Genomic DNA, 26,309 nt, shown 5'->3' on the forward strand with positions numbered 1-26,309 from the left:
ATATTTGGGACAATTTAAGTATTATAAATTTGTTCTATTTGCAAGGTTTTTGTACTGCTCGTATATGAAAAGTAGTAAAGAAAAATTAAATTGTTCTCTAACCGCGCAATGCAATCAACTATTTCACTGTTTCCAAATTGTCTTATATTCTTTCTACACTTTTATTTTTTCCATTTTATAAAATACTTGTACAGGTTATCAGTTTTATACAAATTTTAATCATCTCCTACTTGGTCTATTTAGATATTAGCTAATTCTGACAATAGCTGATCATTCGAGTATAGTAAAACATGGTATCTATTTTGTATTACTGAGCACGGAAAATAATTTTCAATTGCTTTTTTTTAACATAGTTAGTGGTCATATAGCGAGAGATACTGATTTAATTGACAGGGATCCTCCGCCCTCTAAAATAATTTTCAATTGCTTTTTTTTAACATAGTTAGTGGTCATATAGCGATTGATACTGATTTAATTGACAGGGATACTCCGCCCTCTAACGTTGTAGCTATGTATTGATTGTAAAGCTGATTGGTGCACCTTACAATACTGGTGTAACAATTTGATAATTATTCTTCATAACTTTGCTTTATTATCCAGTTAATGTAGTGGAAAAAAATTAATGACGATGGTGGAACAACGAACGACTTGGTGACACTTTGGCTTTTGAGTATGATTTTGCTGTGACGCATCTACATTTGTAACCCAGTGGGATTACTGACGTTATTGGTGACTTTATAAGTGTCATACAATAACAATCCAGGAGATTCTAGCTAGAAAGATTTATTAACGACGGTAAGTTCAGTTATATTGATTTTTTTTATTAATTTTGTCAATTAATTTAAGTTTAAAATAATGTATCTATGAAATGTTTACATTTATTCAAATATATATTTTTTTTTAAATCACATTTCCATTTTTCCCGATTACGACAGTTAACACACTGTAAAGGTTCACTGATCGCATTGGTTAGTTTAATAATTAACATCGCCACGTAAAATCTTTATACAATAAAATTTTTATGTGAATTCTTTTTTCATGTTCAGAAAAAAAATTAATTTCACGAAAGTTAAATCTCAAAAGCTAAAGCTGATTGTTGTCTGCTATATTTGTTTTTCATTTATTGATATATGATAAATCAGGCTTTTCGTTTCTCGTTTGAAATGATTGTATGTTTGTCATGTTGGTGCCTTTTATAGCGTTCTATACGGTATGGGTTTTGCTTATTGCTGAAGGTCATACGGGAACCTATAGTTGCATACATCCACACCATTTGGTCATTGCCTCATTAGAAATCATACCACCTCTTCTTATTTTCATATATTGCAATATTTCTTCTTCAAACCAAATGGTTGTTGTTGTTTTCAAATTAAACATAGGAGGAAACTAATGTATATCCATATACACGAAGAATAAAAAGGAGCACAATAAAACATTTAAAAAACTGAAAATAAGATCAAAGAAAGAAAAAAAGTACTTTATTTCAAAAATAAGATGTCAACAGAGAGTAAAAGGTATAAAGATATACAACCTATGCACTTCTTTTTTCTATTAAAGTTAGTCGCGATACAGCTTGTATAAAGGTTATATTAATTGTGGATGTCGTACCACGGATATGTAGGTCGACGATTAGTATACTTATAGATTTCAATATTAAAAATCATTTTGTATTTGATTTAGACGTAAACGATTTACCTTAGTTTGGTATTTTCAGCAATATTTTACAAAGCATTTGCTCTAATTAATTTATATTTGTATTTTTCAGAAAATGGATCGCAAAAGAGTGTTGTGCCTTGTTTTGTATTTGTTCCCTACATTCAGCAAATCATTTCGATTAGACTACCAATACGGAGCTATCCTTGATGCCGGTAGTACAAGTACAAAAGTTCACCTGTATAGATGGATTCCAAAAACAGTTGAGACTGACTTACCCAAATTTGAAGAGGTTGTATATAAAAAATTCAAACCAGCATTAAGTGATTTTGTTGGTGATGTTAAAATGATAAGACCTTACCTGAGAGAAATTTTCGCTTTACTGCAACAGTTGATTCCTGAACCCCTTCATGAGAGTACATCGGTTTACCTCATGGCAACTGCAGGTAAAATGATGTTTTGATGTGTTCTAAAACTGATCAAGATTCATTAATAAATGTAGAAAAAATCAGACACATAAATCTTAACATGTTGAAGTTAACTACTCATATTAACCGATACCTAGTTTAGTTCATACATGTTTTTGCACCGGTTTAACGTGATTATGTTATAAATTGTATTTCTTTTCGCCATGATATTCTTGGTGGTAATCCATTGACCAGATAGTGGCAGAACTATTAAGTTGGACAAAGATCAGAATTTGTTCCAATTGAATAAAATGAACGCCGAGATTCAGTTCAAATATTGTCGAGAAAACACGTCAATGGCAACAACTGAATGTTCCGAATAACCTTGAATATTTATGGTCTTCACTCATAAAGATTTGCATATTAAATACAAATTTCATTTCCAAATTTGAAATTTGCATTAAAATGTTAAATGCGATGATAATAAAAATCCAAATGTTTTCGGGGAAACTAATAATGATGAACTTAATTTGAGGAGGGAAATTTTTTTTTTAAGTAAAACACCTGCATAATTAGAATTATAATGCAGTTATTTTGTATCAATGGTTCTGATTGGATGACAATAAGCGTAAAATTCTCTCTCTCTCTCTGTCCAAAGAAGATAACATCATTTGGCGGAATTTTCGTTTAATGAAGATTTCACACTAAAATAATGACTAAAATTCAATGATTTGTTTATTTTGCATTAATATAGAGATAACTCTCTAAAATATAAGCCAACAGAGTTTTGATATGCAAACGTCAAATTGGTATCCACACGTAGAGGATTTCTTGGCAATTTGCGTGATGTGTAATCTCCTCGATATCACTATCTAATACGAAATCAACCAAGTCCAATTTAAAGGAGCGATGACACAAAATAGAAAAAAAGAAATGTATTTAGTAGTATAATCATGTAGTCATTAATTAAAGCACCCGATACTTTCCGGGGAAAAGGGAGGGGGTCATATGACAAGCAATAAAATTACTTGTAAAAGTTACGGAGGCACTGTTGTTAAGAATACAAATTAAATAACTAACTATTCCCCTACGCTTAACATATTTAGTGCTGACACGAAGAAATAAAAGCAAATAATCATATTCCCTACACTTTTTCGATGTCGTTCCGTAGTTTTAATGTCGGAAAAAAATCTACAATTTTCGAAAATCAATTTAATTGTGAAACTTATCCGGTAGTGTACTCTTTCCTTTTAAAAGAAAAACACTATTGTAAACATTCCCTGAAGTATTTGTCCTAGTGTTTCATTTCAGACGGAATAAGCACACTAGTGTTAAGAAGAAATACACTACTGAATTGCATTTACTGAAAGTTTACACGCTGGAATGAAGGCATGCTTACAATATCACCAAAATCACGTAGAATTTGACGACGCTTGTTTCATATGACTTGTTTTCTAACAGTATTTTTTATATTCTGGCCTTTCATAGATGAAGAAATATTTTTGATGTGTGCTGCCCTTTCTCGTTCTGTCATGTTAAACATAAAAAAATCTTCCATTTGACTTAGCTTTATTCGTTTGTTTTTTAAACAATCATATTGATTAATTTGAATAAAAACTTTTTAAAGCAGTTTCGAATTATACATTACACAGAAATATGGTTACTTTTGATTTTCTTCAGACCGGCAGTAGAACCCTTGTCAAAGTAGAGATTCCGTTTGATTGTGCGGGATGTATAAATACGAAACCACGTCCAGTTAGAATCGGAACGATAAATCCGATACATTGAGTATAGAGAGTGTCGCGCTCTCTACACGTAAAGAACCCTTCGGACAACTCTTTGAGGGTCCGTAGGTGGCCTGTCGCAAGGCTAAATTTCTGCCCCTTTTACGTTTTTCCTCATTTTCCAATGACAGTTCATATTCCCCGCTTTTATGGGCGGATTTTACATAGATAAATAAAATCGTATAATATAAGCAAAATGAGGATGTTAAATTTGATGTATGCCTTTTTGTGCTTCTTCGTTACATTTGTTTGTTTTTATAGTGATTAAGATGATAACACAATGTTGACTGCCGTACCCCTATTTTTGACATTTTTACCTATTGTGTCTGTTTGTTTTGTTCACGCATCTTTGTCAATATAATGGAATTTGATGCGACTGTCATACAAGTGAGAGGTTTAGCTAGCTATAAAACCAGGTTCAATCCACTATTTTCTACTTAAGGAAATGCCTGTACCAAGTCAGGAATATGACAGTTGTTATCCATTCGTTTGATGTGTTTGAGCTTTTGATTTTGCCATTTGATTGGGGACTTTCCTTTATGAATTTTCCTCGGAGTTCAGTATTTTTGTGATTTTACTTTTTTCATCTATGGCGACCCCTATTCCAGTATCTGCCTATTGAATATTTATTGTTTACTGTTCTTGTCCTGAACATGCATGACATATTTGCCACTGGAAGTTAAACAAACAATAACCAATATCCTACACTTACTACGCTATGGTCTCTAATGGCAAACATTGTTTAATTAGCACGATGCTAGGACGGTTCAACTTATTTGTTTCATTTCTGTAACAATTGATGTGAGAAGTCCGTGATGGTTGTGTCTGTCTATTATATTATGTTAAGTTTGAATAAGTTTCCATTAATGGAATCGTATTATCCAGATTAAAACCTCATCATTCAAAAGTCGTAAACAAATTCTAGATTTTTCAGATATAGCCGCATTGTTTCTGTCACTGAGACCACTCAAAAACTAAGTAGAATTAAGGATGGGTTTTCGGCGTTAAATGAAAAAAGATTAAGTAGTAAAAACTTTCAATAATATTTGGACCTTCACACTACTACAAAACAGCTAAAATAAGATTACAGGAAAATGAAATAAAAAACATGGATTTAAAAGCTTTTTTTCTAAATTATCAATCAGGTACTTAATATTCGTAAGCAAAATAAGGAAGTAGAAGAAACGCTAATAGAAATAATATATCCAGATCGGAAAATACATCAACATCCTTTCCTATCCCATAACCGTGAAGGAAATAAAGACTGTTAGCAATTCTTCGAAGCATGATTACATGTACAATTAGCACAGCCCCTTCATTCAGATAAATTGTAGGTCGAACTTAAAAAAAATCACTGTACTATTAAAACAATACTGATATTCCTTCCCCTATAAGGAAACGAAAATAGTACAAACATGTATACAGTACACAAGCAAAGTATACAGTACTGAGTGCAATTTAAACGCCAACATAGAAATACGTGGCAAAATAAATGTATTCTTCTTAACTTGGCACCAGTTGTTTTCCTTCGTACAAAAGATCTTATTTGCCTTTGAAGTTTTTACATGCGTTTTATATGTTAATTTTATGTTTAAAGGTTTGCGATTCCTTGATGAAGACAGTACTGATAATATTCTGAAGGAAGTTATATTGTTCATGTCAAACGGAAGTATGAATCCATTTAAGTACCTTGATGGCTATGCTAGAATATTGAGCGGGGAAGAAGAAGCTTTATTCGCCTGGATATCCATAAACTATCTTTACAATATGTTTGACATATCTAAGTAAGTTACTCTCCAATAGAAGTAAGGGACAACATTGAATTGAAGACTTAACTTTTGTATTAATATGTAGAATTTGATCAACTGGCAACTGTTATCGAAATCAATAAATATGGAATGGGTATAATAAGAACCAGTTATGATGCGTAAAGAAGATTTAACATGGATATCTACTTCAATTTATATTTCTGAATGTTTCTTAAATCTAATTCAAATCGATATTGTTAAATACAATAATTTGAATTCTCCTCATGTTTTTAATTTGTCTAACTATTTTGAAGTGATCTATCTTCTTCACATGCGTTTTATTCTTATTTTAGAAAAGCGCATTTGTCCATTATACAGTTAAATCTATACACTTTAAAGGGAAATGTTCAATCTTCTATATATTTTACTATAAAGGGTATTTTAAAACGTTTCATTAAATCACATTGTAACAGCTTTATTTGACTGTGTACCAATAGGTTCTAAAAACATTTTGTCATATTTTGGACTGACGATTAAGCCCAAAGATATTATAAATAGCACATGACTCAAAAGACAATTCTGACAAAATGCGACTGACTTAAACTAAAATTCTATTTATAACGAAGCAGTGTACTTTCATTTGAATGCAACTGCAAATTTATAACAAAGAATAATTTTATATCGTATTTGTCTTTTATTTGAGAATAACTGGCGTATTAAATTATAAGCATGGTACCTTTGATAACTATTTACACCACTGGGTCGATGCCACTGCTGGTGGACGTTTCGTCCCCGAGGGTATCACAAGCCTAGTAGTCAGCACTTCGGTGTTGACATGAATATCAATTATATGGTAATTTTTTTTTATAAATTTCCTGTTTACAAAAAATATGAATTTTTCGAAACACTAAGGATTTTTTTCTTATCCCATGCATAAATTGCCTTAGCCGTATTTGGCACAACATTTTGGAATTTTGGGTCCTCAATGCTCTTCAACTTTGTACTTGTTTGGCTTTATAACTATTTTGATCTGAGCGTCACTGATGAGTCTTATTTAGACGAAACGCGCATCTGGCTTATTAAATTATAAGCATGTTACCTTTGATAACTATTTACAATTTCAGAGTCAATTGATATTTGTAAATAATTTTAAAAATAAACTCCTTCAAGTATAAAATTAAGACTAAAAAAAATTCAATTTACTAGGTTTCATCAACTATTGGGTTTAAACAAGTAAAGATAAATGGGACATGAAAAACAAACAGATTAATATTTATTTATAGAAACTAAACTTTGATATTAAGTTGATGAAAATTTGTAAAACAGTTGTCCTTTTCTGTTCATAAAAGAGATATCAAAGGGACATTCAAACACATTAGTCTAAAATAAACTGACAACGCCACGGCAAAAACCAAAAGAAAATGACTTAACGACAAACAACAGTACACAAATCACAACATAGAAAACTAAAGACTAAGCAACACGAACCCCACAAAAACCGGGGGTGATCACAGTTGCTCCGGAATGGTAATTAGATCCTGCTCCACATGCGACACCCGTCGTGTTACTCCTATAACATACGGAAATAAGTTATATCAAGTGATAAGACATCACGCAGTAGCGGATTGGTAATTGACCATTATCTAACCCTAAGACATCACCAAATTCTAGACCATTGGTCATGTAAAATTTTCTAAATCCCAGGATATGAAATTTTGAAATTGAAACAAGTTTTTCATGACAAAGGATAGATAAGACTGATACCGGTATAAACAACATACACATTGAAAAATTAAAAAGCACACAGAACAACACTTAAAACCAAGGCAAGAGCAACATAAACAGCGTATATTGGGAGCTGACCTACACGTATACCTCTTTACGTAAAGATTTCTTGTTTATATCATTATATACAGTTATGTCCAAATGTCTCAAAATAACCTTGTTAGCTTAGTTATCATATAGATGAGAATAGAGAAATTTATGAACAAATCAATTATGTCGTAGACTCTAGTATATATGCATTGCCTCTCAACTAAGACATTTAAATGTCAAGAAAATTAAGCCATATTTGTTCTGGTAAAAGTTCTAACGATGAAGCTGTCACAACAAATAAATATTTGAAAGTTCAACATCAAAATTTTCAAGTCAATAATTTGTAATATTAAAGAATTAGTTGCCAATGTTCTGTGATTTTATTTTGATATGTACTATTATTTACATACAGAACTCCTAAGGATACTATTGGTATGGTAGAAGTTGGTGGTGGATCAATGCAAATAGCTTTCATTCCCGAAAGACCAATTTACGCGGGAAAGCAAGCCGTGATTATTGGCGGACGAGAATACGATGTATATGCACACAGTTTCCTCTCCTATGGCGCCAAATCTATTGGCATGAGGATTGAGGAGTATCTAGTTAGACAGAACATGCAAGCTGTCGTGCTGACAAATCCATGCATGCTCAAAGGTATATAAAACAAAACAAAAAATATTTAGAATTCCCAATTTTTTCCCGGGAAAGACCAATGAATTATACGTAAGTTTGTGGATATAGAATGAACTTGTACTATTAGTCTTAATAGTCTTTTATGTTTTTACAATGCCTAATAAAGGAAATTAATGCAGAAACAAATAACAACTTTTTTTCAATCGTTTGTTTTATGAGTCAATAAAAATGAAATTAAAAGTGCAGATTAAAGAAAAAGTATTAGTGAATGAAATTTAAATTCAAAAAAATTATGTAGCAAATAATGTCTGTGAAGAAGTTGAATTCAAGGAGACAATAAAACAAAAATGTCAAACGAACAAAGTAGTTTATTAAAAAACGGATGATTTAAAACAAAAAAATCAACAATTCCACAGCGAGACACAGAAAAAAATCTATACATTTATTAATGCAATATTCATACATTGTCTTGGAATATGAAATCAATGTTTACTACTCGGAGGCTTAGAAACAGGAGATTTGATAGTCCTATTTCTTTTCGAGGAAGTTCAAATAGATGTTCAAGACAAAGTGGGGTTATTACCTGTATACAGCATCATTTAAAACTGTTCAGATGAAAACGATCTTTGTCGAAAACTTGATTTGGACATGAAACATTGGACAAACATATTCAGAGAACCTGTTCTGCTGTAAAAGTGACAGCTGATTAAAAAAAATTATACTCTAAATGAGAAAAATGAATGTTATTGTGTAAATTTTTCTATTTACGTTAAGGTTTATCAAATAAGAAACTATATTGACCAATAGATTATTCACATAATTACATCTTTGACATGAAGGACTACACTAAGCAATGTATTTGTTTGTAGGCGATTCACACAACGTTACCTCGGACGGTAAGACTGTTACTATTCACGGGGCTAGTAATGCAACTGAATGTGTTCGTATCATAGACACATACTTACCGAAGATCCCAGAATTTCTTTGTTCTCCCAAACCATGTACAATTGGATCTGTGTATGGGCCACCAGTTCATAGGGAAAACTTCTTAGCATTGGGCTCAATATACCTGACAGCAGACGAGCTTGGACTTCTGTCTGATAACGACTTGATGAGACCAGTAGAAATGTACTTAATGGCAACAAATTACTGTAGATTGGTAAATATTATTGTTAAAAATAAGGATGCATGTGTCTTTTTTACACGACTTTTAATTTTTGCATTTTATTTATTTTGTCTCTACTTAGATTTAAGGAGAGGAAAATTATCCAGTGTAAAAAAACCCAATAAAATCCTATTCTAACAAAAAAATAAATTCTGACATGACACTAAGACGCTTGAATATTTCTTGACAACACATTTCGTATGTTCGTAGGATTTTTTATCAAGAAAGAGTAATTAAGTCTCCCAAACGAAGTTTGGGAAGACTTATTGTTTTTGCTCAGTTCTTATTATTATTATTATTCTTCTTCCTCTTCCTCTTCCTCTTCCGCCGCTTTTAAATTTGAACTTGTCCGCACCCGTTCTCCAAAACCGCTTGTCAGATTAACTTAGGGTTTCACAATATGTTAGACTAACATGTCTAGTGGTGCAATCAGGGTTTTGTTTGTGCAATGGGGTTTATAAAGGGGTACTTTGAGGGGCAAAAAGAAAAGAGGGTTTTACTATAGAACCCTATGGGATTTTATTTTTTTAAATTTTCAAATGATTATAAATTGAAAACCGTTTGTGATAGACACAATCTTTTTAATTGAAAATGTTCTAAATGATAAAACCCATTAAATGAAATACAGGGTTAGTCCCCAGGGGTCATCCCAACCCCCTGCCATTAATGAAAGTTCTAATACCTTGTAAGTGGTCAAGATCCTCACCCCTAAACCATATATATTCTGGTTTGTCATGCTAAGATGGTTTGAATGATATACAGGGTTAGTCCCCAGGGGTCATCCCGACCCCCTGCCATTTGAGAAAGTTCTAATATCTTGAAAATGGTCGAGATCCCCACCCCTAAACTGTATATATTCTGGTTTGTCATGCTAAGATGGTTTGAATGATATACAGGGTTAGTCCCCAGGGGTCATCCCGACCCCCTGCCATTTGAGAAAGTTCTGATATCTTGTAAATGGTCGTGATCCCCACCCCTAAACCATATATATTCTGGTTTGTCATGATAAAGCACATCAAATGAAATACAGGGTTAGTCCCCAGGGGTCACCCCCAACCCATGCCATTTGAGAAAGTTCTGATATCTTTTAAGTGGTCAAGATCCCCACCCCTAAACCATATATATTCTTGTTTGTCATGCTAAGATGGTTTGAATGATATACAGGGTTAGTCCCCAGGGGTCATCCCGACCCCCTGCCATTTGAGAAAGTTCTAATATCTTGTAAGTGGTCAAGATCCCCACCCCTAAACCATATATATTCTGGTTTGTCATGCGAAGTTGGTTTGAATGATATACAGGGTTAGTCCCCAGGGGTCACCCCCAGCCCCTTCTATTTAAGAAAGTTCTAATATCTTGTAAGTGGTCAAGATCCCCACCCCTAAACCATATATATTCTGGTTTGTCATACCAAGATGGTTTGAATGATATACAGGGTTAGTCCCCAGGGGTCACCCCACCCCCTGCTATTTAAGAAAGTTCTAATATCTTGTAAGTGGTCAAGATCCCCACCCCTAAACCATATATATTCTGGTTTGTCATACCAAGATGGTTTGAATGATATACAGGGTTAGTCCCCAGGGGTCATCCCGACCTCCTGCCATTTGAGAAAGTTCTAATATCTAGTAAATGGTCGAGATCCCCACCCCTAAACCATATATATTCTGGTTTGTCATGATAAAGCACATCAAATGAAATACAGGGTTAGTCCCCAGGGGTCACCCCCAGCCCCTTCTATTTAAGAAAGTTCTAATATCTTGTAAGTGGTCAAGATCCCTACCCCTAAACCATATATATTCTGGTTTGTCATGCGAAGATGGTTTGAATGATATACAGGGTTAGTCCCCAGGGGTCACCCCCAGCCCCTTCTATTTAAGAAAGTTCTAATATCTTGTAAGTGGTCAAGATCCCCACCCCTAAACCATATATATTCTGGTTTGTCATACCAAGATGGTTTGAATGATATACAGGGTTAGTCCCCAGGGGTCACCCCCACCCCCTGCTATTTAAGAAAGTTCTAATATCTTGTAAGTGGTCAAGATCCCCACCCCTAAACCATATATATTCTGGTTTGTCATACCAAGATGGTTTGAATGATATACAGGGTTAGTCCCCAGGGGTCATCCCGACCTCCTGCCATTTGAGAAAGTTCTAATATCTAGTAAATGGTCGAGATCCCCACCCCTAAACCATATATATTCTGGTTTGTCATGATAAAGCACATCAAATGAAATACAGGGTTAGTCCCCAGGGGTCACCCCCAGCCCCTTCTATTTAAGAAAGTTCTAATATCTTGTAAGTGGTCAAGATCCCTACCCCTAAACCATATATATTCTGGTTTGTCATGCGAAGATGGTTTGAATGATATACAGGGTTAGTCCCCAGGGGTCACCCCCAGCCCCTTCTATTTAAGAAAGTTCTAATATCTTGTAAGTGGTCAAGATCCCCACCCCTAAACCATATATATTCTGGTTTGTCATACCAAGATGGTTTGAATGATATACAGGGTTAGTCCCCAGGGGTCACCCCCACCCCCTGCTATTTAAGAAAGTTCTAATATCTTGTAAGTGGTCAAGATCCCCACCCCTAAACCATATATATTCTGGTTTGTCATACCAAGATGGTTTGAATGATATACAGGGTTAGTCCCCAGGGGTCATCCCGACCTCCTGCCATTTGAGAAAGTTCTAATATCTTGTAAATGGTCGAGATCCCCACCCCTAAACCATATATATTCCTGTTCATCATTTCTCAAACATTTGAATGACGTATACGGTCAGTCCCCACTGGGTTCCCCCCACCCCCAATGTTCTAATATCTTGTAAATGGTTGAGATCCCCACCCCTAGACCATATATATTCCTGTTCGTCGTTTCTCGAACATTTGAATGATGTATAGGGTCAGTCCCCAGGGGTTCCCCCCACCCCCAATGTTCTAGTATCTTGTAAATGGTCGAGATCCCCACCCCTAAACCATATATATTCTGGGTTGTCATGCCAAGATGATTTGAATGATATACAGGGTTAGTCCCCAGGCATCACTAATGCATTAACTTTACTGGACCAAACCAATTTTCACTGGACTTTGTCCAATGTCAGGCGACACTGGGAATTACGAATTATTGAAGCTTCGTTTGGGAGACTTCGTAACAGCATCCTGTTACAATCATTTCTTGTCATTCTTATAGGAATCAAATGTGCTCTTCTTCTAACTACTTCTTCGGTACTGGCATGGTTTAAAACAAACCTTCTTAAATATTCCGTTTATAAATTTTCAAATTATTAAGAAACTAAGGATTCAACTCTCTCAGGCAAAGTTGACCGTAAATAGATGTGACTATTATATTAAGGGTTTTTTTGGTGGTCATATAGCTCTTTAACTGTTTCAGATCTTATAGATCCATGGGTTTCAAATATTCGACTTTGAGCGTTCTTGGTGAATCCTTTTCCTTAATTTTTGTACAAGAAAAGTTTTTAATTATGGCTTTTAAAGAGAACAGAACGGTAGCATTATCATTACGTTCAACCTCTAGTATATGGATAAAAATCCTTGCACTTGAATTTGGCTACTTAATTTATCCCATATGTCGTATTGTACTTGAATGATAAAGAGTACTTCAAATACAGTAAGGTCTACTGCATACCTTGACTTATACTTTTAAACCAAAAACAAAGGGTTATTTGATATAGTTGCTAAGTCTTTAGTTTTATATGTTGTGGTTTTTGTATTGTCGTCTGTCTTTTGTCTTTTCGTCGTTTTTTTTTTGCCATGGCATTGTCAGCTTGTTTTAGACTTACGAGTTTGAATGCCCCGTTGATATCTTTCGCTTCTCTTTTACGACAAAAGAGATGATTTTTATTTTTCAACTGTAGTCTTTAAATATTAATGTAGCAACATTCAAGCAGTATCTGCATATGAAGTAAACATGAGTTCAAATCCTGATCTTGTGCATCTTATCACAATCTCGTTTACAGAGTATTGCTGCTTACGAAGAAGTTACTGGACCAATGTTTCCCAATCTAAAAATTGAAGTAATTTCATTCTATGTTTAATTGCATGAACTAAATTACTGGTAAGCATGTAAAAAAGTTTTTTGATATCAAATAACAGTCCCGATTTAAATTTTTATCATGCTCCTTCCAAAAGATTAATAGAAATTCCGCAGTTGGAACACTCGCATTTTTGACCGATGATTGGAGATATATCATTTGTAACTTTGCATTGGTGAGCAACTTTTTAAAAGATTTTGACTGTCTTTTACTTTTTATAATTTTCTAGGCAGGGGCTCTTTCCATTCATTGATCTTTCATAAATGTAGGTATATTTTGAAAAATAATGTTGTAATCTTCTGAATTTCTCAGGTTATATAGTCATTAGTATGGTAATATTTCCTCATTACAATTTATCGTGTTTTGTGGTCTTCGTACATACCTGTTTTTGAAAGTCTATGACTTTGTCACGGTCTTCTCCATTCAATTAAAGTTGTTATAAACGCTTAAAACTATTGAAGTGTTTAGTTCTTATTTCAATATTAGAGACAATTGTACAAATTCTTCTAGTCAAGTTCCGTGGTATGTTCTTCCTTGTGAGGTTTGGATGACGAGAATTAAAAAAAAAGATTTGTTTCGAGGCTGTGTGTTTGAAGTAATATCAGTTTCAATTCCTATATCCTTTTTAAATATCAAACTAGTATCTTGAAACGGTAATTGTTTATCGCTATATTCCATGATGAACTGAATACGTTTATTGATATTATTTATTAAGTTTCTAAACTCATTTAATTTTCTACGCTAAATGACCACAAGATAAAATAGTCGCCTAAGTAATTTTTTCCAATTATCTAAAATCTATTTTAGGAATTTGAGACCGAATTGTAATTGAGATCGTTTAAACACCTGAAATTCCAATGCCTAATAAAATTGAGAATGGAAATGGGGAATATGTCAAAGAGACAACAACCCGACCAAAGAGCAGACAACAGCCAAATGCCACCAATGGGTCTTCAGCGCTGCGAGAAAATCCCGTACCCGGAGGTGGTCCTCAGCTGGTCCCTAAATAAAATTGTGTAATAGTTTAGTGAAAATGGTCGTCACACTAAACTCAAAAACATATAAATACAAACATACAAGACTAACAAAGGCCAGAGGCTCCTGACTTGGGACAGGCGCAAAAATGCGGTGGGGTTAAACATGTTTTGTGAGATCTCAACCCTCCCCCTATACCTCTAGCCAATGTAGAATAAAGAAACACATAGCAATACGCACAGTAAAAATTCAGTCCGATGTCAGAATAGGTAACAAAAGAAACAAAGCAAAATGACAATGATACATAAATGAACAAAGGACTACTAGCAGTTACTGACATGCCAGCTCCAGACCTCAATTAAACTGATTGAAAGATTATGTCTTCGTCATATGAAAATCAAGTACAATCCCTCTCGTTAGGGGTTTAGTATCATATCATCATAAAATATATGAGAAGAACAAAACCCGTATCATGCCAACAACTGGTTTAAGAATAAATGTGTTTATTTCCTAAGCAGAGACCCTCTGAATGAATCAATATTAATACCAACATATGCTATCCTTAATGACTTTACAACAATATCGAAACTATATCCTTTCCTAATAAGTCTGTTTAAAGGTTCGGTTAGCTTTTGAGGTGAATGGCGACATTTTTGTGCTTTGTAAAGAATATTACCATAAAATATTGGATGTGAAATACCTGAACGTATAAGATGTCTGCATGTTGATTTATATCTACGAATGATGTCCTTGTGAAAGATATGATAAAATTTAGTAAATGTTTTGACTAGTTTGTGGTATCGAAAACCATGGTGTTATAATTTTTCAGTAATACAGAGATTTCTTTCGTTGAAATCAAATACGTTGTTACATACACGAGCGAATCGAACAAGTTGAGATATATAAACACCATAAGATGGCGGCAAGGGAACGTCACCATCTAACTAGAGGCTCTCCAGAGCCTGTGTCGCTCACCTGACTCTACTTTGGTTTTATAAATCATGTAAAGATAGATAAAAATCATAACAGATACCCAACTAATGATTGAGGCCAAATTTGGTTGAATATTGGTCCAATTATTTAATAAAATATCCTGGTGGCCATCTTGAACAGTAAATCGCCAACAAAGTAGCAGCACTTGGTCAGCACCTCATAAGGAACACTCATGCCATGTTTGGTTTCATTCCATTCACTGGTTCTCTAAAAGAAGACATTTGTATGTATTTCCCATAGGGTCCTATGTTAAACTAAGTCCCCTGCTGTCGGCCATCTTGGATGATGGATTGACTGCAAAGTAGCAACACTTGGTCAGCACCTCATAAGGAACATTCATGCCATGTTTTGTTTCATTCCATTTAGAGGTTCTCTAAAAGAAGACATTTGTATGTATTTGCCATAGGGTCCTATGTTAAACTAAGTCACCCACTGGCGGCCATCTTGGATGATGGATCGACTGCAAAGTAACAACACTTGGTTAGCACCTCATAAGGAACATTCATGCCATGTTTTGTTTCATTCCATTCAGAGGTTCTCTAAAAGAAGACATTTGTATGTATTTCCCATAGGGTCCTATGTTAAACTAAGTCCCCCCGCTGTCGGCCATCTTGGATGCTGAACCAACTGCAAAGTAACAACATTTGGTCAGCACCTCATAAGGAACATTCATGCCATGTTTGGTTTCATTCCATTCACTGGTTCTCTAAAAGAAGACATTTGTATGTATTTCCCATAGGGTCCTATATGTTAAACTAAGTCCCCCGCTGGCGGCCATCTTGGATGATGGACCGACTTCAAAGTAACAACACTTGGTCAGCACCTCATAAGGAACATTCATGCGATGTTTTGTTTCATTCCATTCAGTGGTTCTCTAAAAAAAAGACATTTGTATGTATTTCCCATAGGGTCCTATGTTAAACTAAGTCCCCAGCTGGCGGTCATCTTGGATAATGGACCGACTGCAAAGTAACAACACTTGGTCAGCACCTCATAAGGAACATTCATGCCATGTTTGGTTCAATTCCATTCACTGGTTCTCTAAAAGAAGACATTTGTATGCATTTCCCATAGGGTCCTGTGTTAAACTAAGTTCCCCGCTGGCGGCCATCTTGGATGATGGATCGGCTACAAAGTAACAACACTTGGTCAGCACCTCATAAGGAACATTCATGCCATGTTTGGTTTCATTCCATTCAGTGGTTCTCTAGAAGAAGTTCAAAATGTAAAAAGTTAACGACGACGACGGACGACGGACGCCAAGTGATGAGAAAAGCTCACTTGGCCCTTTGGGCCAGGTGAGCTAAAAATGGATAATTAACAATAGGAAATGAAAAATCATCTCTTTTATCATAAGTTTTGGTATTAAGCTTCCCGTTAAAGATAAAGATATCAAGATCCAGGAAAGGGCAGTGTTCATTGTTAGTATTAGCTTTATTTAAAGTCAGTTCGGGAGGATAAATCTCTTTAGTGTACATACTGAAGTCGTCATTATTGAGAGCCAATATATCATCTAAATATCTAAAAGTGTTATTAAATTTTTGAATCAGATGTTGTTTCGATGGGTCTTTGCTGATTTTAGTCATAAATTGTAACTCATAACAATACAGAAACAGGTCCGCAATAAGTGGTGCACAGTTAGTCCACATGGGAATTCCGATAACCTGACGATATACGGAATCTCCATAGCGAACAAAAATGTTATCTAGTAAAAATTCAAGGGCAGTTATAGTATCAAAGCAGGTCCAATTGACATAGTTCTTTTGTTTGTTGTTACTAAAAAATGACCTAAAAGAGTTTGAACATATATATTCGCATTTCGACTTTTTAAATGCCCATTTAATAAGGTGTGTGAATTTTTTCTTAATGAGATTATGAGGCAACGTGGTATATAGGGTAGAAAAATCAAAACTTTGAACTGATTACCAATATAAGCATGCAATTTATCAAGTACTTCCAACGAATTTTTGACACTCCAAAAGTAATTAATTCCACTATTTTCAAAGGCCTTATTTGAACAATTTATTACAAGGTTTTTGATTGTACCAAGTATACTAGTAAGTAGAATAGATAGTTTAGTAGTGGAACAATGGTTTGAAGACGAAATAAATCTATATTTGTAAGGAGTTTTATGCAGCTTCGGAAGCCAGTACTTAGTTGGAACTTTCATTGTATTTGGTTCTGCTTGTAAAGAGGTAGCTAAAAGTTTATGTTTGTTACAGATGGCATTTTCCGAAAATGGAGTCAGTTGGAATGTTGGTGAATTCGTGATTTCCTTTTGTAGAACATCAATGTAAAATTTACGTCAAACAATAATGATATTGTTAGCAGCCTTATCAGCCGGGACAAAAATATATTCTTTGGCGAGTTCTTTTATCTTATGTTTAATACGGGAAATTGGGCTATTGTTGTTGTTGATAGGAGTAAAATGATCTTTAAAATGTTGAATACGTATATAAACTATTTTCATTACCGAATTAAAAAAAAGAATCTAATGATTTCTTGTCAGCTTTTTTTCGTTTTATCCATTTAGAGCAGTAAGTACGGAGTGAGTCGTGGATGATGTTACGACACTCATTCCAATTAATAATTGACAGGGGCGATATTTAGGTCCTTTACTGAGGAATGATTTCAACTCTCGGTCACGAACGATGTTAAGGTCTCCTGTTATAACATATAAATGTATTCGGATTTACTGCAATTTCATGAGGTAGGTGTATTGTCACTGATATTAACATCTTTACACACTTTCAGGGCGATCAATTTTGGGAAACAATTTAGAATAACAATATGCAATTATAATTTGAACGATTTCATATTTAGGACTGCAATATGGAATTGTGTTGCATTCCTCCAAAATATGATGTAATTTATTAACAGACAAAGAACAGAGCTTGGTTAGTAGATAGTGTCTACCGCTGTTTTTTGAAATAGAAATTAGGTTCGAAATATTTGTATTGTTATTACGAAATTTTCTTTGATTGCGATTTATTCTACGCCCATGAGAACGGTTTTACGTACTGTTTTAGAAACTATATCCAAAATGTTAACAGAATCTGTTCTAGATATATTACCAATTCCCATGATATTGTCGTTAAGACCGAGAGGATAGACTGTCTGTAATTTTTTAATCCAATTTAATTCAGTTATTTTTTGTGATCGTACAAATTTTGAATGAGACTCCTAAGCATGACTTGGGACAACTTTTGTTCCCATGGCTGTACCTAATACATGTATCTCTCTATAAAGTGACCTTTAAATTCACATAATTATTTTGAAGTATAAAGTTTATGCATTTGTATCTTCAATGATAAATGTCTTCTCCATCCGATCTGATACTTCGGAAGGAGGTTTTGCTTCTAATCCATATTTGTGTGGTATTGTGGTTTACATGTTTAGCACATCAAAAGATCCCATAATAGTATGTTGACTTACGTTTCTTGGAAGATGGTTCAACGCATCTTTGTACCTCCGCATTTTCTCAAAAAACATCATTTATTAAACAGCTTTTCAAATTCGGCGGTTGTCTACGCCTGTCTGTACTTTTTTAATCCGGGATCAGTTCCTTTAGTCGTGTTGATGGGTGTAAAATTGAAAGACATATAATAGCAGTGTGTAAAATATTGTGATTCCATGAATTCTGGGTATATTTTGTAATGATGAATAGTATGTCATTTTCATTAGGATTAGTTTCCTTCGGACATCTCAATTCTGTGACTAGATTGCTGACTGATTTGAGTATAACATCTAGTATTGTTCATATATTAAATATTTTACACTGGAAAACAACATTAATAATATTAACAATAAATATTGTTTAATTTTATATATGTCCTGAAGGGATAATTTCGCTTGCAGAATTTATTCTTCAAATTTTTTATTGCATTATCATTATAAAGCCAACAAGTACATTTTAATAGATCTGAAAACACGTAATATCGGTTGAATAAAATCGGGATGTGATTGACGTAATGAATTTTTATAAGTTATAATACAATTTTTTTTTTATTTCATTCAAACTTGAATGTCATAGTGTTTACAATGATCATTTATATTCGTTTTCTTGCGAATGTCGTCAAACTTAATTATGACATTTTATTCGTAATAATATCGAATCATGGACAGAAAACACGAAGGAGCAAATATTAGAATCATCTCTTTCAATATTTTGATGACTTGCAAATGTTTGCAATAAGCGATTGAAATTAACCTTAATTCAAATCACTTAACTTTTTCTGAAAGTGCTTTTTGAAAATTCATCGATTTGATATTGTACAGAATGAGAATACTGGATGTTTACTTTAACCTTTTTTTAGTTTTCTAATAATTATACTATAAAGTCAATCTCAGATTTTCTAAAGCTACCAGCATGGTGTTTTAAGCCTTGGACTATATAATTCGGCATTATCTCTGTGGAATAATTTATTGAAAACTATTTGTTTTTGTGCCAAACAGTAAGATATTTATTGATTAAGTGTTTGTTTTGCCATCCTATTTTATAACCGATTACAGATAATTCTTGTTAACATTAATCATAATTTAAGTACTCATTCAAATATGATCTGTGCTCACCTCTTATCAAGACAGGTAGAATCAGGGGTAGACAACCTTTCTTAGGAAGAAAAGTAAAGATAAACGAAAAGAATAAAATCATCAGTTGATTCACGCAACTCCAACACAAATCTCATATATATATATATATATAACTCATCTAAACATCAGCCCAACAATGTTAGATCTGTAAATTTGCTTTCGCAAATTTTTAGTTCTTCCCTCGCCGGCATTCGAACTCATGCTACAGAGATATCGTGACACCAATTCGCCTGCACTGTATCCGACGCGCTAGACCACCCGACCACCTAGGCTTCACAATAATAAAGCTTTCGGTGGCCGGGTGTTACCTTTCCTCGTTAGTTTTAATCTAGCGTCGTAATACAGTACATGATATATAAGGCATGAAGTTGGAATAGTTACAGATCGGCTGAAATATCTATTGTAAAGGATCCTACAAATTAATGCAAGTCACAGAAATAATTATATTTATAAGTACGTCTGAACCAGTGAAAACTCTACAACAGATTTATCCATCGGATCACCAGCAGTGATGGTGATACATGGCTGTGTACATTCTGTATATACAACTCGTCTAAACATCAGCCCAACAATATATTAATTGTGCAGCCGGGATGTAGCATGGAGTATTGAGAAATGCATGTGTATAACAGAGATGTATTTATCATCGGAAGAAAGAGAAAACACTTTTGAATAGATATATCATAATTAAAATACACTCGCTATGAACCAATCAAAATTCAGCAAAATGTACTTATATAAGGTGTATTCAAACTGGAAACTATGAATGACATAACTTTGATTGACTTCTAGTTCCAATGTTCAACTTAGGAAAATTATTACGTTTGAATTGGTAATGCTATCGGTCGAATCGTAATTCTTTGGTTTTTAGCACGTTGTTTTTGTTTGGTTTATTTTTGTTACTTTTTTTTAACTTTTTGTTATGTTTTATATAATAAGTCGTACTATTCTTCATGTAGACCCTTTGCTTTGCTTTGTTAAATTAGTTTTTAGTCTGTTTTATTTTTACAATTCGGATTATTGTTCTTTCATTTGGTTTATTTTTGTTTATGAGGTATGAGGAGGTGTTGGGTATACGCCAACAAAACAGCAACCCTTAGACACAAAGAATCCAATGCCGTCTCGAGTTTCTTTTTCTTTGTTTCTGTTTTCTTGCATTTATGCAATATAAGATATATATAAGTTAATTTGTTGAACACATTCTTTATAAAGCCAAGCACAATACATTTAACAACTTTTTACTTAATAACTAAGAAAAAAATCTACATAATCAAGGTGGAAAGAGGAAGTTTATTCAAATTCTTTGAAAAACTTTCATTTGTACTCTTATTCTGCCATTCACATGGTGAGATACTGATATAGAAAACTTATTTCCTAAACATTAAAACTATCATTAATTTAAAGAACACTTGCAATCTAAGTTCAACTCTGCGTAAGTATGCTGTTTTAGCCGTTGATAATACAGAACATTACCATGGCAAAAAGTACATTGTCAGAGTTTCTGAGTGCAATGTGATGTACTGCAAGGACAATATTCTTGAATATTTACGCAATAATCGTTTTGTCATTGTAATACAAAAATATGCAATAACATTTTTACTGGGTTTCCGGAGAAAAAATCTATTTATTAATTTGTCTCAGTACGGCGGTGTGCCAACAGATTCCGTGCAATAACTTATACAACGAATGCTTTTCAAATTTGAATTTGTTGTTCATAATGACATAATTGAGGTCAAGTTTAAAATTTACGGTTCTCACTAGTAGCGTTCAGGGTTTGTTGTCCTTGACATATTGAAAAATTACACTTTATGTCGTTTCCGTGCAATAACTTATGAACCGTTATTCCAAGGCGTTTCAAATTTTTAATATGTTTTTACTGATGACAAAATGAAGGTCAAATTCAAATTGATAATTTTCATTTTTGCCGTTCAGGAGTTATGGTCCTGGAAAGATTTGAAAATATGCTCAGAACGTGGCAAGTCAAACAAGCTTGACAGTGCCTTCAAAATACAAAAAAAAACTCAGTTTGCTGTCAATTGACAGCTCATATCTTGTAATGTCAAAGCATACTCTTAAACCCTACGTGTAATTCTTCCAAAGTGTTTAGTAGACTTTTTGTCTCGTTTTTAGTTATTAGCCATGGCTTTGTCAGTATGACTTTGATTTATGAGTTTGAATATTACTTTGGTATCTATCTCCCTCCTTTCTTTTCCGTTGGTTGATAACGTTTGATTTTGTCAATTTTTATGGACTTTTCCCTCTTTGATTTTACCTTGGAGTTCGGTTTTTTTGTTATTCTTTTTTCCGAACACCTTACACAAACAGCGATTATAGCTCTTGTTCCGGTAGTTTTATCATTTTTCGTATCTTTTGTAAGTGCAACATATGCGTACGGAAACTTTCATGAGCGTACTAGACGTAAAAATGCAAATGTTTTTGCGTGCAACATTTTTGATCGATTCGGAAATGTTGAGTCTTTCATGTATTTAAATAAATATTAGTAGTGAAAATACGATCGAGGTTGACGAAGTTTACAGGAAATTTGGGTACTATATTATAGAACAAATTTTAAAAAAAAAATGAACTTGGTCAACTTTAACGTCATTTGATCTATGGTGGAAAGTTTTTCTTGTTGGCAATCAAACTTCATTTTATTATTTTCATATTTAGCTCAGAACAAGTAAAGACAATCCACGTTTGTGATAAAATATTTGTAAAAAAAAGTATTGACTGTACACAACTACAGCTATGTGTATATGTTAAAAGTTCTATTGATGGTAAAAGTTCTACAGTGCATTAAACATTGTTCTTGTTTTACAGACTCTAGATGAAGCTGCAGCCAAATTTAACATTCCTGCTAGATGGGCTTCGTTTGATTGTCAGAATGGCCTTTACATTCCAAAACTACTTAAGGCTTTGGGCTTTAACATGGAAACCGAAAACATATTTGCGAAGAGGAAACTGAATGGTGTTAAGATCGGTATGTAAATAATCATGTTGAAGAAACCGTAAAAACACATGTTTATTTCTGGTTAGATTTAACCAGGAGAACTTTATTGTTTTTAATGTTTATTGTTTCAGGGTGTACTGTTAACCAAAGCAGACTGGCAACTCCCGACCAACAATTATTTTATATATTTGAAACAAAAATTGTGGATAGTGTCACTAAGAAATTTGGTTACAAACATTGACCAATTTAGTCAAAGAGGAGTTGTGGTTAAGGCTTGCAGCTAGAGTCATCAGATTTCGTTATCCCATTCTGACGGCATGTGACTACTTATTAATACATACAGTACCGCTATACGGTCGTTCTTATCAATGACCATACACTATCTATGATGAGTTTATTTATAATTTACATTTATATAAGATTGTAATATAATCAGCATTTGTTTTAACGTCAGTCTGCTTGCCGTTACATCGAACGAGGCAATTATAAATCATACCAAGCAATACTAAACCCTTTTTGTTATATTCAGTGTGTTACTATGATAGCATTCTAATACACTCTGATAGAGGCAATTGCACTTAAATGTGTTTCCTTTTGAATTTCTATTGTAGAAGTTAGGATGTACACTCGCATGCTAGTAATTAGTATTAACTCGTGCTCAAACAGTTTATTTCTTTAGATCAGTCAATTATCAATTTATTTTGATGTAATGATCCTTTAACTATTGATATATGCCTGTGGAGCAAGCGTTTGTTTCAAAGTGGATCGACGTTTTGTTCAACATACATGAAAGGAAGGCCAATTAATTAGGGTTGTTAATCAGTCTTTGCGTAATTAGCAACCACTAATGAGTGTCATAGATGTAGTAAAACATAGGACATCAACTAAATTGAATTATCTAGCTGAAACCGCAGCTTGAATTTCTTTGTACTTACTAATGAATATTAACTATACAACTTGTTATAGAGCAGTGTTATACATGACATTGTTAGATTACAGCATCAGACATAGAGCGACGTTATTTTTGGCTTTGGTCATTATAATTAATGTAACGGAACATTAACCATAGATTAGGCAGATTAAGATCGTAAAAAAATATTTTGAATTTTACAGTGCTAACACTTTCATTACAATGGTTACACGTAAAGGATTAAAAAATAAATTGTAACTTTTTTTTTAGAATTGTTGTTTATGTCACTTGTTAATTGTCTTCATGCAAGCCAGTTTTTTATATATATTTTTGTATTTACATTAAGGGATTGAAGATTGATGAAACTTGTGTAGGATCTGAAAGCTACGAACTTTATCAAAAAAATGATAATTATTATTAAAATGAATTTTAACACAAAATATAAAGCCAAAATTATTCCATATACACAAAAACACACACACACACACAACCATTGCACCTTGCATTATTGATTTCTACTCTAATTTGTTTTCTAAAACTCTTTAATGAAAGTTGTCTTGATTTCAAAACATCAGTATTTATGAATATAAAGATATGCGAGGTCTACATCAATTTCCAGCAATCCTCATGAATAAACAAAAGAAATATAGTGGATAAAATCAGTTTTTGACGGGTGTCTTGGTTAAGCCATATCAATTGTCCGCAGTGTAATAAAAACTAAATGGATAAAAAAAGTATGAAAAGATCTACCATCAGCACCTTGTTCTGAATATAAAAAACAGCAATAAGTCGATATGATAAGACAAAGAATCCTAAATTTGGCAAGCCATATGGGTATGTGGCGCGGATATACAATATAAAAAGAAGATGTGGTATTATTGCCAATGAGACAACTCTCCACAAGAGACCAAATGACACAGAAAATTAACAACTACAGGTCACCGTACAGCCTTCATCAATGAGCAAAGCTTATACCGCATAGTCAGCTATAAAAGGCCCCGAAATGACAAATGTAAAACATTTCAAACGAGAAAACTAACGGTCTAATTTATGTACAAAGTAATGAACGAAAAACAAATCTGTTACACAGTAACAAACGACAACCACTGAATTACAGGCTCCTGACTTTGGACAGGCACATACAGAATGCGGCGGAGTTAAACTCGTTTGAGGGCGCCAACCCTCCCCTAACCTGGGACAATGGTGTAACAGTACAACATAAGAACAAACTATAAAAATCAGTTGTAAAAGGCTTAACTCATCAGATGTATACAAATAGAAAAACATATAACAAAAACACAGAGAGGATGTGGACGGGTACTTATACATCCCCACAACAAAAAAAGGCAACAGTAGTATACCTCTGTTCAAATATCAATCAGTACACATCCAAGATCCAATGGATTAAGTGTAAAGACGTCATAGACAGTCGGAGAAAAACATGACCTTGTACAATACCAAGATACAGGTATCGACAGATTGCAGAGCCATGAATGTGCATATGTATAAAAAATAATATTTAGTTCGATTTTAATTTACTGATAACAAAATCAATATTAATACCAAGCCTCCTTCTGAATGTCAAACCTCCGCCTTTAATTCTCGATTACGTGAATTAGAAAAGTAGTTCATTCAATAACATTCTGTACAGGAAAAAATTCTCAAAAATTTGGATACCCAGGTTTCATAGATCACCTAAACCATTTATTATAATTAACAATAGTATACCAAACCCTAAAATGGACATGGACATGACAAAGTGCCACAAAAATTACATTTTAGCAAAAGACCAGACCACACCCTATTCATTTGTCAATGATTTCGAACTTGGTACAATACTAAAAGTATTGAAAAATTTGATATCATTTTTTTTATTTCAGCGGCAAAATAATGGCTTTCATGATGCCAATTTCGTAACAAATGAAATGAAAATATGGATTGATCTATCACATTTCTTTATTTGGTTTTGACATGCTTACGAATAGTTGGGTAATTTCAGAAACGATACTAGCTTTACCTCTGAACATTTATTCAATTGTTTGTTTATCTTATTTATTACAGGCTGGAGTATCGGTGCAATTCTTTACGAGGAGGAGAAGAGCTACTACACCTTCAATGCTGATGCCAAACTTTTATTCAATTAGATTACATTACATTGTACCATACACTACAAATCAATGCAATTATTGCATTGTTTCTGTTTTGTAAAACTCATGCTGTTATGTACAGTTCTAATATTCAAAATCAACGAACAAATGCTTTAAAAACATGTGAATATTGACAAGTGTTAGTAACAGAATTACGATAAAGTATACAAAAGAACGTTACTAATGGACATTAAATAAGAATATAATTGAGTGAAAGGACCACGAAATTTATGACCCAATGTATATATTTTGTAAATAAAGCAATGTTTCTTTTTCTATTATATTACTGTAAACAACAACAATGAAAAACATCGCAAAATTATTTCATAATAATTTTGTACATGCTGTATTAATGCTTCAGTTGACTTACATTTCTTAAATTGAAATCAACTACCATTATGATGGTTTTGAAAACGCAAAAAATGGACGGTGAAGGTATCACTTTTAATAGCAAGGAACTTTCCTGTGGTCAGAAATTCGATTCCTTGGA

The 26,309-nt window shown here is 33.5% G+C and overlaps 1 protein-coding gene across 1 annotated transcript; it reads left to right on the forward strand.

Annotated features, from left to right (window-relative positions):
• Positions 1 to 602: 602 nt before the first annotated feature.
• On the forward strand, positions 603 to 26,095 carry LOC127714967 (ectonucleoside triphosphate diphosphohydrolase 1-like). The gene is made up of 7 exons (XM_052220994.1): positions 603 to 795; positions 1,766 to 2,099; positions 5,442 to 5,628; positions 7,820 to 8,061; positions 8,910 to 9,199; positions 22,633 to 22,792; positions 25,734 to 26,095. The coding sequence occupies exons 2-7, from the start codon at positions 1,769 to 1,771 to the stop codon at positions 25,814 to 25,816; spliced, it is 1,293 nt and encodes a 430-aa protein (XP_052076954.1). The 5' UTR covers positions 603 to 795; positions 1,766 to 1,768; the 3' UTR covers positions 25,817 to 26,095.
• The last annotated feature ends 214 nt before the right edge of the window (positions 26,096 to 26,309 follow it).

This window comes from Mytilus californianus, unplaced genomic scaffold (assembly GCF_021869535.1).
Source record: "Mytilus californianus isolate M0D057914Y unplaced genomic scaffold, xbMytCali1.0.p SCAF_9, whole genome shotgun sequence".
Lineage (NCBI taxonomy): Eukaryota > Metazoa > Mollusca > Bivalvia > Mytilida > Mytilidae > Mytilus > Mytilus californianus.